Here is a 23,653-nt window from a genome sequence, read left to right on the forward strand (position 1 = left end):
CCAGTTTCCAGTACCAGTTTAGTCTTAATCAGTTTTTACCTAGGTGGTCAGACTGAGCTCGGTGCCATAATTCTCTCATTATAGTCTAGTAGGTTAGAGAAGGAGGATGTCTGTTACATTCATTAGTCATCTCTTTTAAGAAAGCTTCAAGTCCTAAACCAAGTTAATATTGTCTTTGTTAAATATATGCATTAAAATGAGGATGTATTATTGTTTCAGATTTTCTGAATAAAGCATTGTTTTTACAAATTTTTTTTTTTTTTTGGTATCGGGAATCAAACTTACAACCTTGTGCTTGCCAGGCAGACGCTGAGGGTACTGAGCTAAATCCCTGGCCCTAAAGCATTGTTTTCAGTCTCTTATTGATGACCAGTGGTTTCCTTTATTACTGTTACTTGCTTCCATTTAAAGAGCTTTAGTAATCAGTAATTTCCTCTTTATTAATTTTCTGTCGGGTTTACTAGAATGTTATGTAAGCTTAATTATGTAGACCTTTCTCTCACTCTTCCTTTGAGAACCTGTATTCTGCCCTTAATATCTAATACACCTTTAGTACTCTGTTCTCTGACTGCTAATCTGGAGCAAACAAAATGTGACATTGACGTGTCAAAGTATTGTACTTTTACCTATTCTCGAGAGCACAAAGGCCTTAGAGTATTTATTGTAATTTACCTTCTGCTTATACCCTTTTCATAGTTTATGTGCTGCTATTATTGTACATTTTAATTTGTGTCATTCCTCATACGGCATAATTGTTTTGCTGTTTTTTATAGTCAGAGACTCATATACCATACTTACGTGCTGTACATTTGTATTATCTCATTTAATCTTTAAAAAGACCTTATGAGATAGAAATTATAATTATTATTAGTCTTTTTTTGAGACAGGGTCTTGCTATTTGGTTTAGGCTGGCCTTGGGCTCACTTTATAGCCCAGGCTGGTCTTGAACTTGCAACGACGATCTGCCTCCCTCAACCTCCCGAGTACTGGGATTACAGGGAGTGCATACCACGCCCAGCTGTGATACGTGATAAATTATTATTATCCTTATTGTAAAAGATGAAAAACTAGGGTACCGATAGTTTATGTAATTTATAAGTTCATACTGCCAATAAGTGGCAAATTCAGGTTTTAATCCCAGGCAATAGAGTCGAGAACCTGGCCTTAATTTAACCAGTGTAAACTCAAGTCATGATTAATTTATTTTTTTCTCTCTTGCTAAAAAAGAATGACTTGAACCTAAATAAATAAAAAAGTAAATGATTTTTTAAAAAAATCTCTAAGTAATGGTAAGCTTTTTGCCTATTTGGCCAGTGTGTTAACCTTGACCATGAGATAAAGTTAATGTTTTAAAATTATTATTCTTTTAGCTGATATAGCCCAGAGATACAGGATAAGCAAATACCCAACCCTCAAATTGTTTCGTAATGGAATGATGATGAAGAGAGAATATAGGGGTCAGCGATCAGTGAAAGCACTTGCAGATTACATCAGGCAACAAAAAAGCGACCCCGTTCAAGAAATGCAGAACTTAGAAGAAATCACTACTCTTGATGTAAGTTAACTTTGGATTAATTAGAACACTGCCTTTTTAATTAATTAAACAAATGCTAATTCGAAGGATCTGGACGCTCACTTTGAGATTGCTGCAATAGATCTGACGTGTATACTTAATGAGTTGAATTTTTCTTGAATTAATTTTCAAGGGAGGTGCTAATGTTTTACTGTATAAAATATGTAGCATAAAGTAATGTTGAAAATTTTTGAATTAATTGAGGACAAAGGGAAGCCTGGATTATAAATAGAATTTAAAAATCAAGCATATATAACCAAAGTTTTCACATCTACCTTTGGAGTATCTGCTTTAATTACTCATTAATCAGCTTTTTATATAAGATTTAGTGTCCTGTAAATACCCCTATTAATAAGCTTAGCACTGCACTGTCACTCTAGGTGCATCATACGATTGAAAAATACAACGAATGTTCAAAAGTTAAAATTCTTACAGGAAAAAAAGACACATTGCCTTCAATCCCCTCTCTTCAGGTACCCTGGCTCCATTGTTTTGCCACTTTCTGGAGCAGCTGTCAAGGTCCTCCTGCATGCTTTTAGTTATGCTCTTTCATGTCTTTAGTTGGACTGCCTCAGTGTGCTAAACCGATGCACAGTGTTTACCTTTTGCAGTCATTTGACTTTGGGGACAGCCAGATGTCCCTTGTGTCAGAGCCAGCGAGTAAGGCGAAGAGGACACACTGCAGTGTATTTATGAGCCCATCTTTCTGCAGGATGGCAGTCACAGCAGCGGCCACCATGGTTTTCATCCTACTTTGCAAAGACACTCGAGAGGACTTTCAGAACTGCTTCAGAAAGTGGCAGCAGTGATGGGATAAGTGTGTTTGAATAAAGGAGGAGTCTTTGGGGAGGGTTTAATGGCAATGTGTCTTTAGTGTAATTTTAAAAAATGAGCATTTACCATATATTTTGATCACATCTAGTGTTTTAAAAATATAGCACACTATAACAAAAGCAAAAACAATTGGGTTTTAGTTTTACCACAATCACTGATGTTACTGTCAAATTTGAGATGTGATTTTTACCTTCCTTACATGCTAATAAATTATCTGGTAACCATTTCATAGTTGCTTTGAGAAGACACAAGAATCCTGGATCAGAGAGAGACAAAGGACTTCATTGCTCATGTTTATAGCGAGCATTGCGAGCATTCTTGCGTTTGTTTTCTTCCCCCCAAATCCTTTGGCAGTAATACAGAGGGCCCAATAGATAGATGCAGATGCTTTCTGTTCTGTTAGAGAGAAGGGAACCCTCAGGATTGGGGAAGCTATTTCCGAGCAAGCTATTACTCTGCTTTTTGTCTTGGGTGAAGATAATACCTCATATCTCGGTGCTGCTTGTTGTAGCCACAGCCTCAAGAAATGACCAGGTGGGGAGTGGTCACAGGGTCTTCCATTTTTGGTTTATATGCTTAGATGATTAGGAGCAGTGTGAGAGACCCGTGGAGGAGTCTCTGCGAACAGTCAAAAGTATTGAGTTGCTGTATCGTTTTGCAAATTTTAGAGTTAGTCACCTTCTGTAGGAAAAGATTTTCACTGATTAAATAAATTTATTTATTGAAGTTTTAAAATGCTGCAAGGACATGTGTATAGTTAAAGTTTAGTGTAGTTGTTTACAACTCAATCTCATTTTTAGTAGTTTTGTACTAGGTGCTTAAAGCTAAGTATGAATTTATAGTTGCACTTTGATCAGAGGTAATTGAACAACATTGGAGCTATGTGGGTACCAGTGCTTATAGAACTATACATGTTCGCAAAATATTTGAATGCTTTATTTTACAGCGCAGCAAAAGAAATATCATTGGATTTTTTGAGCAAAAGGATTCAGCCAACTATAAAGTTTTTGAAAGAGTAGCAAGTATTTTGCACGATGATTGTGTCTTCCTCTCTGCATTTGGGTGAGTACTTTAATTGCAAGTGTGTTAATGGATCAACTTGGCTGGTGTGTTAAGTTCTTGTATTTGGTCATTTTCTGAAGATAGCTCTCCAAATATTATCTCAGTTCTCCAAGTGACTTGGAGAACTGTTCTCCAGTTCTCCAGTGTCCAAGTGACTTGGACACTGACCAATGTCTATAGCTACCTCTTAAGTACTTTTTAGGGGCTCAAAAGCCTGTTTATTCTTCAATAATATTCTCGATAGAAGAAGAATGGACCAGTTAAGAGTGAACTCATTCATACATGTTTTTATTTGTGAACACCCTATGCCAGGTAAATTGCTAACCTGGGAGCGGGTTACAAGACTAAAATAGCATACTGTTACTCGTTGAGAAGTACAGGCTTTGTGTCTTTATTTTTGTCTGTCCAGTACGTTTTCATATATCTTCCCTGTCACATAGAAACAAGTCTCCTTTTGTAGATGGGGGTGCTGGTGTTGAAAGCCTGGTCTAAGCATGGGCTTTACCGGTGAGCCGAATTTCATTCAGCCCAATAATGCTCCTTTGTAAGGTTAACCTCTTCACAGATGGCCTTGTGTTGTCACCCTGACCTTTTTCAAAATTGTTTTCCTCTTCTGAAACATTCTTCTCTCTTTCCCGATTCACCACTTTCTCCCTCCCGCTGTCTCTGTCTCTGTTTCTCTCTGTCTCTGTCTGTCTGTCTCTCTGCAGGATTGACCTGAGGAGGTGATTAAGCTACATACCCAGCCTTTTCTAAAAAATAATATTTCGAGACTGTTTCTTGCTAAATTGCCTAAGCTGGCCTTGTGCTTTTAAGATCTTCCTGTCTAGTCTCCAAGTAGCAGGAATTCCAGGTATGCACCACCATGCCTGCTGGGCCACATTTCTTTCTTAAGCTATAATCTTATCTCCCTTTTCTATTCCATTCCTACAATTTTCAGATTAATTTATGCTTGGCCATCTTGATTTTTCACAAACGTAACAGGTTAAAAACCTTCACCCTTGGAAGCTGACTTTCACCTCTGTCCCTCTGAGGGATGTCTTATCTGTATACAGTGAAACAGTGCCTCCTTAATTAACCAAATCCAGTGGTCTTTTTCAGTCTTGATCCTCTTCAGCTTTCCAAAGCAAGGAACACCCCACCTACCTACCATTTTCTTTTTCTGCTGTCTTGACACGCAGTTGGATCCCTATGGCTAGTTCTTACCCTTCTTTCTCTCCTTTGTGTTCTTTTTCTCTCGAACTGAGTCATTCTTTGGTTACATCCTTGAGCTTCTCTTTGGAGGCTCCATTACAGCTGTCCTTTGACTGCCATGCAGTTACTTCTCTTATTTTTGGCCTGTATAGTTAAACACTTGGTTGCAGTAGCTGTCATCAGTAAGGCCCAGATATCTGGCAGAGTATGTCCTTCTTCACCTGTGACTTTTGTCCTTTGTCCTTCAGTGCTTTTGTAGATTTTGCTAATGTGCATGTTTCATTTTAAGCATGACTGGAGTCGTTTGAATATCTGTACAGAGGACATGACAGAGCTTCCCCACTCCAATCACTGCAGGCAACCTCGTTGTCCCTAAAATACTGCAAATAGATTTCCACCACAGAGCCTTTGTCCCTGCTGCTCCTGTGTCTCTAAGTGCTTCTTCCAGAGGTCATTGTTGCCAGGATCCTCGCCGATAATCTTATATAGGGGAGCACTGCCATCATTCATCATGTTCTTTTGTACTTAATGCCACTTACTTTTCTTTAAAGCACTTTTTTTAAACCACCCCAAATAAGTATATCTAATCATCAGTCAGTCTTTTCTCACCCAAAGGCAAGTTCTGTGTAATTGAGGGTTTTGTCAGTTTTGTTCACTATAATAGGTCCAGTGCCAAGACCATAATGGTACAAAGGAAGCTCACAGGATATAGTATGTTCTTCCTTTCTGTTCCCCCTTTTTTTTTTTTTTTGGTACCAGGGATCATGAACACATGCTTGCCACTATGCTGCTGAGCCAAATCCCTGGCCTCTCAGTTCCCTCTTTTGTCAGCCTCATTTAGCACCTTTGGTCTTATCTTCTGGGCTATTATAGTCAGAAACTGGAGATAAATCAGTGTTCAATTAATCTAAAAATTATTTAAAGAAAGATAAAGTCCTTCCAGTTAAGAGTTTGTTGTAGAATTTTCTTACCAAACATTTATTGTGTACCTTTTATGTTCTAGGATCTGTAGTAGGCAGGAAACAGTAGGGGAGAAATAAACAAAAACTGTTTTTTCTGTGAACTATATTTTTATGATGTATTATTTTAATTCATCTGCTTTTTAGAAGTGTTAGTTTCTCTTAGTTCATTGAAAAGAAAGTTTTGTGCTAATACTGTTTGGAGAATTTTTACACCCATACCTTGTACTCTGAGTAACTACTTTGAAGATAACGGTATGCAATGTGTTAAATATGTTATTCTCCAGTTATGTTTTGAAACTTTGTTTTGTTTTTTCCAAAATAAAATTTTAAAAAAAGAAATATTAAAGTCATGGTTGAGTGTGAAATAATAAATATTTGGAAACTAATAGCTACCACTTTGTCTACCTCTTGTAATTGTATTCACCTCATGATGTCTCAGTGAATTTAGTATCAATATATTTATGCAAGGATTTCTCTTCCTCAAGTATACACATATTTTTTTGATGGGCTTTATATGTATATAGATGATGGGTATAGCAGATGGTTATTTGCTGTATAATATATATCTGTGTGACCAAATTAATTAATGTCCTTGATTATAGTTGAAATGCAGTCTGGGGTTAAGACAGCTTTAGTGCTGGGGATTTAGCCTAGCAGTATAAGTGCCTACGTGCAAGTGTGAGGTCGTGAGTTCGATCCCTGGTACAAAAAAAAAAAAAAAAAAAAAAAAAGACAGCTTTAGTGCTAAAACTGCCATTTGCAACTTATAGTAGTCGTAATAGCTAACTAAAATTTTCCTTTCAGAATCTGCTTGATAGTAAATTTTTCCTTTAAATAGTTTTTTTAGGATTGCATAGTCCTGTAAATGGAAAAGATGTGGACAAGTATATTATTGCAAGTCTTTATTATTCACACATTGCAAAATAACTGGTTCATTCTGCTTTCTTCAAGTATATTGGTGTTTTTCTTTAAAAAATACTATTAGATATTTTTCTTTTGGTTAGGGATGTGTCAAAACCAGAACGATATAGTGGAGACAACATAATCTACAAACCACCAGGGGTAAGTTGCTATTTCTTAGTGTGTATAATCAAATGTTTGTTTGTTCATTTGTTTACAGTACCAGATATTAAACCCAGGACTCACAGGGCAAGTGCTGTGTCATTGAGCTACATTTTTAGGTCTTTTTGAATTTTGAGACATCTCCCTAAGTTACCCAGAGTGGACTTGAATTTACAATTGTGCTGTCTTAGCCTCCTGAGTAGCTGGGATTGAAGACATGCACCACTGCTCCCCAGCTTGTGACAGGATGTTTAAATAGATGTATAGGGTAATCTGTAATTTTATATGTTTTGATGTTTATAGGTGCATAAAACTAAAGGAACTTTGAAGCATCATTTTTATGCTAATCCAGAAGTTTCAGAGTGAAAGCAGGGACATACCTATAGTCACATAAGCATGTTTAATGGCCAAGCTGTGAATAGTGATCTCTCTAGTCTCAGGCTCTTGCCTTTTTTCCTCTCTGTTTTGCATTCAAGTTGGGAGCTGAATTTTAAAAGTGTGTCAGTGGCCTATGACATCACAGTGTAATGGGGAAGCAGGAGGGGACTGGCCACATGCAGAAGTCACATGCTGAGAGATAGGAAACCAGATACAGGGAGAGCTGACCTACCTACCTACCTACCTTCCTTCCTTTTTTTAAATAACGACTCAACCCTTGTATGAACTAATTTGTCACTTTTGAGGGCAGCGCCCCCAGTAACGTAATTATATTCCACCTGTTAAAAGTTCTGCCAGCTGTCATACTGCCACCCAGGACTTCTAGCATATATACTCTTGGGTGACACTTACAAACCATGTTCAAACCATAGCAGATGGGCATTTGCCTGTGTTTTTCTGTAGGTACATTTCTTTAATAGAAGCTTACATAGTATTAGCATCCTGCATTGTCAGAATCCAGGACAGTGTCTCCCAATGTGTTGTACTTAGGAGCACGAGCTCTGGCATTAGACCATCAGAATTGGAATGTCACCTCTGCCACCTTCTAGGTGTTTTGCTCTAGGATGATAGCAGCAGTCATTGTCATAGAGGGATATCAGGAGGATTAAATGAATCACCATGTATGAAGTGCTCATAACATGGCTTCAGCACAGTAAACCTAGTGTGCATTATCATCTTACCATCATTGTAAAGGCTTCACAAATACTGATTTTAGTGAATGGGGAACCAATCTGTAGATAATTAGTATTAGAGACACTCATGACTTAGTTTTCTGTGTAACATTTTCAAGCATTTTGCACTCTTTAAATTTTCTTCTAACATTTTTAATTCTAAGGAATAATTTAATTTATTCACTTGGATAATTTTTCACTTATCTATGGATTTTTTTCTCAGAAGTTCCATGTTTTGTATCTCCTATAGATTTTGTGGGTTCATGGATGAATTTTAAAATGTGTCTTTGCCAGGGCAGGTTTGAGTTGTCTAATTTGTTTTTTCCTGTTTTATGACAGCGTTCTGCTCCAGACATGGTATACTTGGGATCTATGACAAATTTTGACCTGACTTACAATTGGATTCAAGATAAATGTGTTCCGCTTGTCCGAGAAATAACATTTGAAAATGGAGAGGTATGGCATTTTATTGTGTGACATTATTTTAAATTCATGTATATTAAAGACCAGCCATAAGTAGCCCATTGTGTTTCTTTGAAGTGTTTATCAGTTGTAAAAATCATATGGTGAACATACCTGTATCATAGCTAGCGCATGGATTAATCTCTTTCTGCTTATGATTGATCGAACAAATGAATATCCCTGTTTCTTCTTCCACTTCTTTAGACCTAATGCATGTTTGACTGAATTACTTATATTTCTTTATTACATTAGTTCATTTAGTTCTCAGAGGCTCAGAAAGATTTAGTAATTTGTTGGACTTTTCTCCTTCTTTAGCATTTCTTACAGGAGTAGTTTTATAAATGTACTTTAAAAATTTAAAACTGGAAAATATTAACTAAACAGCATCTCCAATCTGCCTTATGTACTAGTTGACACATTTAATAATTTTTGAAATTTACTGTATGTTACGGCTAACCACCCATAAATGGTTTAAACTTCTGCATAGAGAAAGATTTGTTTCTATTAAATCTGGCTGTTTTGATTTCCTTTTCCTTAATCTTTTAATACTTGCTTGATAAAGAATATGCTGGTAAGAACATAGATAAACTTGACTGTCTAGGAAGCATAAATTGTGTTTAACCTTAGTAAATTAATTGACATGTATATTTTTAAACCACTAACCTCTTTATTATTGCTTTCCTATACTTCTATTAAGTCTAATAAAATAATGTTATGTTATTTAAATTTCATAGCTCTTAAATATCCTGAGGTGACTGCTGAGTCTTCTTTCCCAGTTAGTATTTATTCAATAACATTTCATTTTTTGTCAAATGCTGATTACATATTATTGTGTACAAAAATCTGTATGCAGGGAAAGGTGTAATACAATATCTGTCTTCAGGAGGTTTTCAGGGTAGTATTCCTTGTACATAAATAAAGACATGTCCTATGCCACTTGAGAAACACTGAAAATTTGTTCTTTGGGTTTAAAGAATTCATTTGTACTTCTAGAGATGGGGTAGAATCAGAGAATGCTTTTAAGGAGAGGATAGACAGCCCTGAAACAAAGTATTTAACAGGAAAAAAAGCAGTAATAAAGGAGATGGGAAAGCTGGAGGAGACAACTGCTTTTATTCGGTGTACTTAGGGAGTTGATAGGCCATGACAGAAAGATGCTAAGCAGGCAGCTGGAAAGCTAGGCTTGGATCTGGACTGAAGGTGGGATTCTCTACGTAGCTAAGAGACCGGTTAAAACTAGTAGTGGAAATTGTCACACTGTGTATGGTTGCAAGTCTAGAGCAGAGAAGCCCAAAGACAGAACCAGAGGGAGTAACATCAGTAAGCGGGTAGGAGAAAAAAATGCAAGCCCAAGAGATAAACTGTGAAAAAGACATTTTAAATGAGTTTAGAAGAAGATCAGTGGAGGCCAGGGACTCGGGGAGGTGAGATGGGGAGTGATTGGTAGTGGGGCAGGTTTCTTTCTGGGCTGATGAAAATGTCCTGGAGTTAGTAGTACAATTTGAACAGTTTTGTGATTATAGTAGCTGCCTCATTGTGCATCTAAAATGGTAAATTTAATGATATGTAAATTATATCTCAAAGAAAAGGCATAAATGTGATAAAAAACTTAAATAATTTATCCTGTATACGAGTAAAACAGATTAAAACATGGAGATAGAAACCAGAAGAAAACTTTTGTCCTAGAGATAGGTCTCATTTGATTGTTTTTTTGAGGATGAAAAATATATTTCTACTTCATCCTGAAGGAGTTGCCCAGTTAACGGAGATACTTCAGAAGGATATTTTATGGAATTAATTGTTCTTTGGGAAGCTCTTTTTGGACTTTTTCTTACTTATAAGCCAGAACTTAGCATTTGTTAAAGAGAATAAATGTCGATTCCCAGTATAAAAAAAAAAGAGAGAATAAATGACTAAAATTGCTGTATATGCATTATGTTTCTTGTATTCAATAATAATACAGTTTTAATAGAGCACTAGTAATTTTCAAGGTGCTCGTGTGTGTAGTATGCATATAAAAGTACACATATGTAGGGGAAGGTATTTGTTAATAGTGTTAAATTGTATGTTGGTTAAAAATGATCTGTTTGTCTTGTACTCTGAGTGAAACAATTTTTGACTCTGGATAGGTCTTATGTAAGTAAAGTTATCTTTTTCTTTCTTTTTTTATAGAATGATTTTTAATAAACATTAAGCTTAAATCTGTAAATGAGATTTATCTATTGCTGGGACACTCTACTTTTTCCTGTAGGATTGGAAATACTATCATGTTTACTCCATTCCCAACACCTTCATAAAGAGCTGCCCTGAGATTTGCAACTATTGCCTTACATTGGCAGGCCCATAATTATTTGGACTTAGAAAATAGCTGAAATTAAGTGGGTAGGCCTGGTAAATCTCATCAAATGCTTATCTCTGCAGGAATTGACAGAAGAAGGACTTCCTTTTCTCATACTCTTCCACATGAAAGAGGATACAGAAAGTTTGGAAATATTCCAGAATGAAGTTGCCCGGCAATTAATAAGTGAAAAAGGTAGACAGATTAAGGTGTTTATTTTCATCCTTTCTTTTTGCTCCTCCTGTTACAGTTATATCCACATATTTGGGTTAAAAGCTTAACAAGTTATTTTAACATTTGTCTTCAAATGTAAAAATGAGGAGGCATTAGAAGACAGATCATGTAAAGGGATATTTTTGTTTTTGTTTCTGCACCATAACTGTTTAGAGAGAAAAATCAAATAGCATGAGAGTTGGGTTCATGGGTAAAAATCATTAGTTTGGAGCACTTTCTCGCAGCATCTTGGTGCTTGACTGACACCTTTTCTGGTAGACATTCCCAGAGATACTGCTGTGAGAATATACACAATCTGATCCACATTTGTTTTTAAATGAAAGAAGATGGAGCAGCTGTCCGTGGATTCTATAAAGTATGTAAACAGAATTTGGGGCGTCAACTGCTTCCCCTTCGTACTTAGGGAAGAATTCTTGTCAAACAAAATAAACCAATGGTATTGTGTAGAGCTATTCTTTTTAGTCCCTCAGTAAATACTTTCGTGGCTGATTTAGTTTAGAAAGCAATCAGCTCAGACTGTAAGGGGCTGGCTGAGGCTGGTCCCATGGAATAGTTCATAGCTCGTCAGTTTCAGGAGCTTGCTGCCCACATGGGGTAACCTGCGTAGTGCATGATCACCCATTTAAAGAAAATAAAAGGTTCACTGTAGCATCCCAAATTGAGTTTTCTTATACTTTCTAAGGCAGTTTACTCTGTCTTTAAAACTAAAATCCTGTTTCCTTTAAATGTTAATAATATTTAGATTTTAGTTTTTAAAGACTATATTAGTCTAATAAATGTAGGTGAAGATTTTGTTTATAATGTCATTTTTTGTAAGTTTAAAATACTAAGAGAATACAATCAACAAAATTCTGATACACTTATCAAAATTTTTTTTTCAAAGGTACAATAAACTTTTTACATGCTGATTGTGACAAATTTAGACATCCTCTTCTACATATACAGAAAACTCCAGCAGATTGCCCTGTTATAGCCATTGACAGCTTTAGGCACATGTACGTTTTTGGAGACTTTAAAGATGTATCGTAAGTATTCATTTTGGTTTTTTAAAAAATTGCCGATAATGGATCTCAAAATTGAATTTAAAATATCCAAATATTTCAAAATAGTCTTGTCTTGTAACAGTAGCATCATTGTTAGCTGGATGGAAGGGTCGCATTACTTTTTTTCCACTAAGCATGATGCAAATGGCTATCAGTATTAGGATGGATCCAATTAGAAATAATGGTGTTGGGTAATTGGAATTGATAGTAGTGTTGGGGCAATGGGTGATTAATGCTTAGGAATTAATCTCTGAAAAAAACTGTATCATGGAAGAAATTAGCTTTGCATCAAGTTTGGTCTTTGCCAATGCACATCAAAGAAAATAGATTATAATCCTAGATTGGTTAAAGAAAATCAGTATTAGTGCCATTACTTACATCTGCATGTAGTAAGAATAGTAGGAATATGTGTATTTGACCCTCAAGTTTGTTATTACTGGGTATTTTTAATGACTGTGAACCTGTTTAAGAATAGGTGGTAAGCTTTGTGAATCTATTCTCAGATATTTATATTATTAATAAACATAAGACTTCAACTACTACAGATACTGATTTTTTATCAACTTTTGGAGATGTTGCTGCAGTTATTAAAACTGGAGATATTTCTTAAAATATGAAAAAATTTAAGCAGTACAAATCTAAGTAATTAAAATTAGACTTTTTCCTTTTAAAAATTCATTTAAATGCTGCCTTAGTTACATTTTCATTCCTGGGAAAAAATAGCTGACACCCAGAGTTGAGAGGGAAAAGGTTTATTTAGCTCATAGTTTGTAGAAGTTTCAGTTTGTAGTTGGCTGGCAGGGCGGATCACAGAGGAGATGCAATCCATGGCAGGGCAGGCAGAGAGCAGAGGCAGCCTGCTTCTCCCTTTTATCCTATCTGGGGTGCAGATCTTTGGGTGGTGCCTTCCGCATCCAGGTAGGGCTTCTGTTTTCAGTAAAGCCCTTCAGCCAGACCCAGAACGGTGCTGATTCCAACCAGCAGCCTAATGTATACCATACACCCTTACTCCCATATAACTGCTAAGATTTGGTACTACTGTGTATCTTAAGGACCATCTTGGTATTTTTCATAAAAATCTCAGAAAGGTGGTACCATCCACCATATTTTATATATAAAGAAACTTAGTTGTTCTTACTTTACCTGCACTCAAAAGAACATTGTTTTTCCTGTTTGCTAGTTTAAATATTTGTCTATTCCTTCTGTATGACAGTCAGTGTGCTAGGAATCAAGTGTCTGTAAAGTTTATTAAGACTATATCCCATAAACCCTGAGATGAACCTAGTGCTGGGACAGGTAGTTGTGGAACCTACATCTGCTGGGGCTGGTCTGGAGTCTAGGATGACAGGGACTGATCTGAAACTCTTGGGGTTGAGTCCCTTGGGACTGACATCGGTGTCTGTGTGAACTGATCCCAGTCTGGAAGCTGAGTGTGCAGGTGTTGGCCTAGAGCAGTGATGACGAACCTTTTAGAGATGAGTACCCAAAGTGCAACCCAAACCTACCTATGGATCACAGAGTGCCAAAACTGCAAGGAAACTTGGATACTGAGATTTTAGTTTAGAAGAACAACTCATATATTTACGTCTTCTGTTCTGAGGAATAGCACTTGTGCCATAGGTTGGCTACCACTGGCTTTGGGTCCTAGGGTTCAGCACTGAGGTCTCCTGAGTTGAGCCTGGCCGCGTAGGCTTGAGCAGGTGTGGAGCCACTGCAAGCTTGAAACCACTGAGGGTGCCCTGGGAGCAGACCTGGAGTGTGCCCTGGGCAGGCCTGGAGCTCAGCTCACGCGATGCTACAGCCACACTGGCTCGGAGGCTTGTTTTCAGGTGTACTGGTCTAAAGCCAGAGGTCTCAGCTGGCCTGGTGCTGGGCAGGCTTGGAACCTGTATAGGTAGAGAAAACTCCCTGCTTCCCATATGCAAACAGCAACATAAGGCAACAGGAAATGGGACAAAAACAAGGTAAAAAGAAACAATAAAACCACCTAAAGAACACAGTAATTCCCCAGTAGCTGACCACAAAGAAAAGGAGATAATTGAACTGTCTGACAGATAACTAAAAAATAATTGTTTTAAGGAAGTTCGCTCAACTTTTAAAAATTCAGAAAAAACAATTCAGTGAAGTCAAGGAAACCGTTAAGTGACTAAAGTAAGACAATTAAGAGAGATTAAAACTGTACATGTTTATAAAACCAGGTGAAAACCCCAGAGCTGAAGGACATAAAAAATAAAGAAATGATCTTAAATGTATTATACATTGAGGAACTGGGGAAAGAAAAAACTTAAGTTTAAAATTAGTACAATTTTTAAAAAAAGTGAGAAAACAACAAAGCTCAGAGAGGAAATAAGTGAAATAGACTCTACAAGAACAGTAGGAAAAAATCAGTGAAACTAAGGCTTGGTGTTTTAAAAGGATGAACAAAATCGAAAATTCTTTAGGCAGACTAAGAAAGAAGAGTCAAAACAAGAAACGAAAAAGGTAACTGGAGTGAAAATTCTTACAGGAAACTTGCAATGAGAAGGACATAAAGCGGTAGCTCAGGAGATAGCAGTGAAATTCAGCTTCAGCTCTTCTGAGGCAGGGAATGAACGTGACTAAAGCTTCGGAACACAAATGAAGGAAGGAGGCCTTGCCATAGGAAAAAGGGCCAACTGTTGGAGCAAAATGAGGAGCACAGAGGGAAGGAGCAGCACAGGAAGCAGCCTTGCTTTCTAGGGAAAACGAAGCATGAAGTGTTTCTAGGAGGTGGTTTGGGGATTTTGTGTGGCAGAAGCAAAAAGACCACTAAGGTTCCTGTCCGCTTCTCCTTTTAACTGACAGTAAGCAAGCATCCGCTGAGTCAGAGAAACCCCCAGGATGCCAGGGAAAGTTAGAGGGCAAGCAGTTACACCCAGCAGTCCACTTCTTAACATTGAGGCACTAAAAAACATTGAGATTCATAACAGTTTTTGTAGCTTGTGAGCGCTGACTTTTTGCTAGAGAGGGTTGTTTTAGCTACTTGGCTGTCCTCTTCCTCTCACTTCTGCATAGACTTGCAAAGCTGTATGCTCATATCGAGAGGGGACTTCTAATGGCTGGCCTTGCTGGAGGAACTGGCAGGCAGAGTGGCTGTACTTTGCACTGAAATGCCGTTTGACTCACGGTCACTTACAGGAAGTTTATCAGCACATTTCCCCACCTCCGTAGTGGATGACTCTTGCAGTTCTTTATTATATAAGGCCTGTTCTCTTTAATGGGCCTGTTCTCACTGTTTGTGAAATTCAAGAGGGTACTGACTCAGGTTAGGTCTATCAGTCAGCAACCAAACAATGCCCAACTATGAGTGGTGTTCCTGCGAATGTTGTTATGCATCAAGAGAATCCCATTGAGGAATTCTAACTGGGCTGTCTCTTGCCTGCATTCTGAAGGCAGATTTAAAACACTGGCACTTCTAATCCCAATGTAGTATCTGTTTCCCAAAGAACCCATGTTCTTTATCGTAAGGCCCATGTGTCCGCTACTCAGCTAGGGTTTCCTGGACCAAGAGATGGGCACTTGACCAGATCAAGCTGATCTGTCAGCTGCCAGCATTTTATTCCTGCTGCAAAAAGATTTTCCACAGAAATCTAGAGACAAGAAATGATCCTCTTGCATCCTGCAAGTGTTCTTTAAGTAGAGAAAGAGATAAGAGAACTGACTGTAGTTGAATCTTTTTGAAATAAATTACTTCTTTAATTTCTTCCTAAGGTGCTTGATTTCCCCTTCTAGGCACTGTTCCCTGTAACGCTTTTTTAATTACAAGGAGACACATGCTGTGAGCAGCAAACTAAACCTCTGTGAATAGATGTTAATGTTAAAAATCAGATAAAGCATGCAGCAAAGTGAATCTGACACACTTAATGGCTTGTATAATTGTTATTGTGCTGCGTTGTAATTAAGGCTTAAATGATAAGCAGTTTCCATAAATTACTGTAATTACTATTACTTTTACTTAGTAGCTCAGCATTTCTGGGGTCATCTGGTGGAAATATGATTGTGGTAAGAGAAAAAGCAGATTGATGGTGCACAGTTCCCGCCTTGCAGAGGTGGGAATTAGGAGGTGGGGTGGAGGTTCCCAGTGTTCCTATTTATCTGCTCCTTATTTCCAACAAACTGAGACTGAGCGAGATAAAATAAGTGATAAGGGCAAAGCTGAGGTTCACATCAAGTGTACTGAACCCAAAAACTCAAGCTTCTAACACTGTATTAAAACAGTGACATTTTCAGTGCCTGAAATAAGTTTGTAAATGTAAATGTGAAATACATTTTAAGAGCTAGTATTTACTAGTGTCTGAAACTAGAAGACGTCTCTATAAATGGTTCTTCTATTGTTTGCTCAGGTTGGTTTTTTTGCCAGTTTAAAGAAATAGAGTTTATGTGGCGACAGGAAGTAACTACAGATCATTTCAAAACCTCAGGATAGTCAGGAATGTCCACAGCCCCAAAAGAGAAATAAATGAGGGGAGATGGTGTGCCTTGTGGTGTAAGATGTGGTTGAAGGATTTTCAAGGAAATCTTAGCATTTTAAAAGTTGTGGCTAGAGAATGTCTTTTTTATACTTTCTTCTCTTAATTTTAAATTTAAATTTTTTTCTGTAGTGAGGATTGACCCCAGGGCCTTGCATGTGCTATGCAGCTACTCTGTGATCAGACTGGCCCTTTGAAATTTACTTGTCACTCTGTCTGGCCTAGTATTCCCAACTCTGCTGCCAGCCACTCCTGAGTAGTGGGCCTGCAGGTGCACACCCTGCATGTGGCTGCAGATACCTTTTCATAAAAGCTGTTAGCATCTTCGTAGCCCACGTGCCTGGCTGAATAGAAGCAGCAGCAGAAAGGAGTTCAGATTTTTCTTGAGAAGATGTTTGTTGCTACTGGAATCACCCAGAAGTGGACTAGGTTACTCTAATGATAATGAGTTCCTTATCTCTGGGCTATGGGTCATTTCCCTAGTCACTGAATCAGTGCCAACTGAACTGTTCAGTCTGGGGAGTTTGCTGCAGCTGTTTGGCTGGGAAAAGCAAAACTGAAGTCAGGTAGTAGGCACCAGGTGTCTCACTAGTAAAGACAGAGCGGTTTTGTTTTGGTTACTTTTCTCTCATTCCTGGGACAAAGTGCTTGACACCCAAAATGAAGGAAGGAAAGGTTTATTTAGCTAAAAGTTTTTGGGGGTTTCAGTCCATACTTAGCAGGTTCCAAGGCACGGTGGCATGGCTGAGGGGCAGCTGTGGAGTGACAAGAGCAAAAAGGACAAAAAGGGCCGAAAGAGGGTGCATGCCTCATGCCCTGCCTTACAGTGTATGTCGGGTACCTGCCCTGGGCAGGTGCAGTACTCACATCACCAATCCCAGTGGTGGACAATGAACCAATCACAAATGCTAGATTCAGTCACCTTCAAAAGGCCCAGCCCCCAGTGACTGCATGAGACGTTAGAGGGACATTGATACCCAAACCATAACAAATAGGTCATTCACTGACAAGATAGCCTCTCTTCTTCAACTCAGAGGGTGCAAACGGGAATGGAATTACAAAGAAACTAGTTGATCTTGATTTAAGGCTGTTTCAACATTTATCATTCAGTATAACTCAACATATTAACGAATAAGCAAAACCACATAGTTACATCAGTAAATGCACAAAAAGCATTTAACAAAAGTTATCTGTTTCTGATTTTTTTAAAAAAAATTCTCAGTAGACTAGATAGATAATAAAAGTTTCTTTGAATAACCTAAAAGAAATGGGTACATTCATTTAAGGCACATTCAGCCTATCAGTACTAAGTCATGAACAAATAGAATATCAAAATGGACTAATAACAAGTAAAGTCATAAATGTTGCCCATTAAAAAAATGCCCAGGACTTGTTGGCTTAACTGCTGGAGTATATCAAATGTTTTAAGAAGAACTAATCTCAGTCCTGGAGGAGAAACTTGTCAACGCATCTTTTACAAGGCCAGCAGTATCCTGAAACCAGGGGATACTATAAGAAGAAGGAATACTGTAGGAGGAAAAGGAGGAAGAGGAACCGCAGGAGGAGGGGGAGAGGGAGGAGATACAAACCAGTGTTCTTCATAAACATACCAAAAATCCTCAATGGAATATTAGCAAACTGAATTTAATTGGGGGTTAGAAGATTCATGTATCGTGGGGGGAAATCTATCTCTGATATGCTACATTAGCAGGATGAAAGACAAAAAGAAACAAGATCACTTCATTAGATGAAGAAAAGGCGTTCACCAGTTCACTATCCTTTTCTGATAAAAACTCAAGTAGGCGTACAAAGAGTAAACCTAAGATTGTATATAACTAGCCCATAGGAAAGATAGTGTCCGACATGAAAGAGAGGAGAGCTTTTCTTTCAACAGTAGAAGAAGACAAGGATACCCACTCTTGCCACTCTATTCTATATAGGCCTAAAAATCCTAGCCAGGGAATACAGGCAAGAGAAAGAAAGAAAAAACATCCAAATCAGAAAGGAAGTAAAACGTCCCTCATTGCAGATGGTACGCGCTTACAGGTTGATAATCCTTATCCAAAAATTCAAATCTGAAATGCTTCCAAATCTGACACTTTGAGTGCCAAAATGATGCTCAGTTTCAGATTTCAGACCATTTCAAATTTTGGATTTTAGAATTAGGGATGCTTAGTTGATGGAGTCTATGTAAATATGCCAAAGTCTGAATAACTCTAAAATGTGAAATACTTCTAACAATTCCATTTACATGAGTTACACATAAAAAATAATTTAGAAATAAGTTTGAGGAAATGGAAAGGCAGAAACATTGATAAGAGAAATCAATGAACACACAGTGAAATGGAAAGATAACCAATAATCATAAATTGGAAAAATTAATGTTGCTAAGTTGTGTATGCTTCCAAAAATGACGCATTGAGCCGAGGATTTAGCTCAGTAGTGTAAGCACCTGCCTTGCAAGCGCGAGATTGTGAGTTCAATCCCTGGTACCAAAAAAAAAAGATGGATAGACTCTGTCCAATTCCTTTCAAAATTCCAATGATGTTTTTCAGAGAAATAGAAAAAACAGTCCTAAAATTTGTATGAAATAAAAGCCCCTGAATAGCCAAAATGGTTTTGAACGGAGGACCAAAGCCAGAGACACTATAGTGTCTGATCTCAGAATGCACTGCAGAACATCTGTGCATGGTAGATCACCTGCAGTGCTAGCACTCTGGGGAGCAAGGTAAGAGGAGTACAGGTTGAACCTTGGCTGATGATTTACAATAAAGCAAGACTCTACTCAAGGTAGAAACTAAAGGGCCACAATGTAGCTCAGTGCAGAGATACTGAGTTCAATCCTCAGCACCAACAAAACAAAATAACAACAAAAACTACAGAGCAGTAGTAATCAAACAATTTGGTAATAATATAAAAACAGTCATAAGTGAGCGGAACAGAATAGAGCCCCCAGAATGAAAATAGTCATAAATCAGTGGAACAGAAGTTTGTACCACTCATTTATAGTCACCAGATTTCACCAAAGGTGGTCAGAACGCACAAGAAGGGAAGGGTAGTCTGTTCTGAGTATAGTGCTGAGGAAAGTAGGGGAAACTAGATATCCACAAGCAGAGTGAAATTAAGCCCTCGTCTTCCGCCATCTACAAACTTTAACTCAAAATGGAAAAAAGATTTGACCATGGGACCCGCGACTATAAAACTGCTTGAAGAAAGTGTAGGTGTAAGTTCCACAATGTTGATCTGGGCAGCAGTGTTTTTGGCTATGACCCTCAAACGTACAGACAAGAAAAGCAAAAAGATAAGTCAGATTACATCAGCCATTAACAGGATGAAGGGCCAGTCTGTGGCAGCGGTGGTTACTCTGTGGCAGGTGTGTCGAGCCGGGCTGTTAGTGGTCTCTGGAATTAGGTAGAGTGTTTGCGGAACCGTACCTGGTAAGTGGTTAGGATCCAGTAGATTGAGTTCCTATAAGGAACTCAATTCAAGAAAACAGTCTGATTTAAAAATGGGCAAAGGAGCTGAGTGAGCATTCTCAGGAGAATGCAAGTAGTCAGTGATGCATGAAAACATGCTCAGTGCAAATCACCAGAGAAAGGGAAATTGGAACCACAAGTGAGAGGCCCCTCATACCTGTTATAATAGCTATTTCCAAAAAGATGAGTGGGGGACCCTCCACACACTGGTGATAAAAGAATAGGTACATAGAATTGTAGAAAGATTAGATAGAAATAGACACAGTATGGGAACATACTTTATAAACTACGTGAAGACAGTTTAATGGCGTAAGGTAGTCTCTAAGCAAATGATCCAGCCGAGTATCTTCCTACCAAAAACAGTTTTCATACTATGTAAAATTAACTTAGAATTGGCCACAGACGTAAGTGTAAAATGTAAAGCCAGAAAACTCTTAGGCCTAATCATGGGACAACTGTTTTATTAAGCACATTTCTGTATCTGGGACAAGATAGCAGACATCTGTAACTTAGAGGTTTATCTTGGCTCCTGTGCAAAGCTGGTTCGCCCCATAGCATGACTGGCACAGAGGAAGGGGCTGCTGGAGGACAGCTACTGGCCAGGGCAACCAGGAAGCAAAGAAAATGGAGGAACCAGGGCAAGGAACACAGGCTTTCAGGTCATGCCCTCAGGGAGCCACCTGACCTCCAACTTCTAACACATGAGACTTTGGGAGACATTTTATGTCTAAACCATAACATGCCACTTCTGAACCCCATAAGGCTTATGCCCATTTCATTATGCAAAATGCATTTAGTCCAGCTCTAAGAATCACCGAAGTCGTAACAATTCCAGTGTTGCTAAACGTCAAAATCCCAAGTCTTCTCTGAGACTCAAGGCAGGCTCTGTTCTAAGACCCTGTAAAAACCGAAACGTTTACCCTAGTACAGTGACACAGGGTTAACATCCTGTTCCAATGGCTGTGTAGATGATTATGTTTGCCATGTCTGTTTATTCACTGTTGACTCTCCGATTGTGCCTACTCAATGATAGGTCATTTCTGGCTGCATGCTAGATAAGGACTCTTTAGTAATCGCTTTTTCTACCACATCAGTTCAGTTTCAACCTCTTGTTCCTTGCCTTTGCGTTTTACTAGCAGTTCTTTGTCTGCTGTCATCTGTTGGCAACAGTTTGGAAAGTCAAATTAGGGGAAAAAATTATCTTGAGTGTTCTCTGTAAATCTGTCACATGGAAGATTTAATCATTCTTAAGTTATTTCTTGACTAGCAGCCGTGGTCCTTACTGTGTTACTTGTGATAGTCTTTGGACCTTATTCAACAAGCTAGCAAGGCCCCAGATAGAGACCTTTTGCAGATCTATGGATTGGACAGGTATTTCAGCACTTTGCTGTGGGTGACAGTAAATGATGTCAGATTAAATTTAAATTGATCTCAATGTTTATCTCTGCTGCATGTGCAGTTATTTCAAGCCTAGAGAACCTTTCAGAGGCATCCCGTCAATACAGCTGCCTGGCAGTCCTTTGCATCTGTAAACTGCATTGGGCACCTGCTGGCCTCTTGCTTTGGAGCTAGTGGGGAGCCTCAATGGATGTACAACGCGGGTATTGGTTGGCGCATCTCAGTGTGAGTTATCGAAGGCAAGAAACAGCTCTTCAGGACTTCAGGGAAGGAAAAAGAAGTAGCAGCTAGTGATACTAACACAAGCTAGCTATTGTTTGCTGCTAGTAAATGACTGAAAAAGTCTTTTCAACTCAAGGAATTAAAATGTGTGTGTAGCCCAACATTCAAATTCTTACTGTTGATATAAAAAAGTTTTTATTTAAAATAATGAATTTCAAATGTTCCTCGTCTTAATAGAAGGCAGAAAATTCACCTGAGCAGAAATACAGATTTAAACAACCAATGAAAAGAAAATGTCTAATTTCTGAAGAAATGTAAATTAAAATGCTGGTATCTTTTACTTGTCAAATTAGCAAAAAAAAATTTTTAAATTTAAAAATACAAGCCGAGTGTGGTAGTGCAATGCCTGTAATCCCAGCATTTGGAAGGCTGAGGCAGGAGGATCGCCACAAGTTCAAGGTCACCCTTGGCTACCAAGCAAGTTCAGGCCAGCCTGGACTACACAGCGAGACTGTCTCAAAAAACAAAACTAAAAAACCCAAAATACAGCAAAACGTGGTTGGAGTTCTGTAGGTACAGTTGCTCATGCTTTGTCAAACATTTTTATTCTTTAACACAGTGATCCTATTTTATTGGATACAACTCAAGGAAATAATCACAGAAAAGAAAGCCTGCTTAGCTCAGTATAATGCAGGGGTGCAGTGCCTCAAGGGAACTGGCACATGCCTACAACAAATGCTCCTTTCCTTTTTTATTCCCCCCTCCCCCTCCACCTCTTGATCCTCTTCCTTTGGGGGCGGGTTTGAGTTTGCAGTACATAATGTTTATGTCCCTGGTGGCACTGGAGCAGGACACAACACATGTAGTTACCTCTTCATCCCTGTCCTTTCCCTCCTGCCTTCCGCCTCTGTGTCCTGATCTTCTTCCCCTTTAAGGAAGCTTTGTCTCCCTGCTTCTTACTGCCTTTTATTTTGTAGGTAAAATTTTAAAGTTTTTAAAATCATGATGTTGATAAAAGTCCATTTTAGCAGTTTAAGCTAAAATTTTATTTGATTTTGGCTTTAGAGTTCCTGGAAAACTGAAGCAGTTTGTATTTGACTTACATTCTGGAAAACTCCACAGAGAATTCCATCATGGACCTGACCCAACTGATACAGCCCCAGGAGAGGTAGGACTCATCTTGTGGGAACTCGGCTTTTTCTTTTGCTGTTAGCCTCAAAGAAGATTTGAAGCTCCTACAAAGGCTTGGGCTTAGCTCTTAAATTGCTTTGTAAAGAAATTATGAACAAACTCTAAAACATAATTACGCTGTTTAAAATTACTGTGTAAAATTTCAGGCCTTCATAGAAGTTGCAGACAACATAGTAACTTAATTATCGAAGGTGCTCTGAGTATGACTTTTGTGAGACATGGTTGTTAAGGGTTAAGTTCAGGTGTCTTCAGGAAGAAGTAGGAGGTGGGAAGCAGGAGGAGGAAACCAGCGGGGCAGGCAGCAGGCAGGAAGATTGACCTCACTGCAAGGAAAGTCACTGTTCTTGTTCAGCAATTCTGAGCGCCTTCGAGAACATGGTCTTGTTGATGTTCAGAATTTAAGATTTAAGTAGCTTTTTCTAGTTGACATTTCAACTGTTTGACACCTGTTTATCGAAATTTTATATTTTCATTTATTTATATGTATAAATTCCAATTAAATATGTTAAATATATATGTATATAAATCCTTATGCGAAAAAATATATTTTTAAAGTGGGGAATTTTATTATTTCTACTTTGTAACTTCTATTATAAGTAATTTCTGTGTCCCAGTTTTACTAAACAGCCCTAAATTTGCATTTTGATGTGTTAGGATTTACATAATGTCTATTATAGTGAAAATAAGTAGGAAGATAACATATTCTAAATTCTGCTTATTTTATATGTCTAAATTTAAATTCACTATTTTTCCCAGAGAAGCTACTAATTAAAAACTGAGTGTTCCTTTACCTTATTGAAGAATCAGATTACGTTTAGAGTCAACAGTTCTTTTTAGAATCTTCTGACATGATTTTTTCTTGGAAAAAGACATCAGATTACTCTTTGGTAATTAAGCAACTATAGAAGGAGGCAGATTTGTTCTAGGCAATAACCTAGTGGTACTTGTACAGAAAAGGCATGGTTAGTATGGTTATCAGATTAGGTTATCAGATTAGGGAAAGTTG

The 23,653-nt window shown here is 38.0% G+C and overlaps 1 protein-coding gene across 2 annotated transcripts in view; it reads left to right on the forward strand.

The window, feature by feature from the left end:
- The window catches only part of Erp44 (endoplasmic reticulum protein 44), an 88,664-nt gene that overhangs the window by 60,223 nt on the left and 4,788 nt on the right, over positions 1 to 23,653 (forward strand). For both annotated transcript variants that reach the window (XM_003470727.5, XM_063224625.1), the window contains 7 exons: positions 1,371 to 1,555; positions 3,354 to 3,469; positions 6,630 to 6,687; positions 8,136 to 8,252; positions 10,680 to 10,791; positions 11,714 to 11,855; positions 22,522 to 22,624. In XM_003470727.5, the coding sequence (XP_003470775.3) occupies positions 1,371 to 1,555; positions 3,354 to 3,469; positions 6,630 to 6,687; positions 8,136 to 8,252; positions 10,680 to 10,791; positions 11,714 to 11,855; positions 22,522 to 22,624 (833 nt within the window). The remainder of the gene's footprint in view (positions 1 to 1,370; positions 1,556 to 3,353; positions 3,470 to 6,629; positions 6,688 to 8,135; positions 8,253 to 10,679; positions 10,792 to 11,713; positions 11,856 to 22,521; positions 22,625 to 23,653) is intronic.

The sequence above is a fragment of the Cavia porcellus genome, unplaced genomic scaffold, assembly GCF_034190915.1.
Source record: "Cavia porcellus strain 051 isolate PalLab524CR breed Dunkin Hartley unplaced genomic scaffold, mCavPor4.1 scaffold_1, whole genome shotgun sequence".
Classification (NCBI taxonomy): domain Eukaryota; kingdom Metazoa; phylum Chordata; class Mammalia; order Rodentia; family Caviidae; genus Cavia; species Cavia porcellus.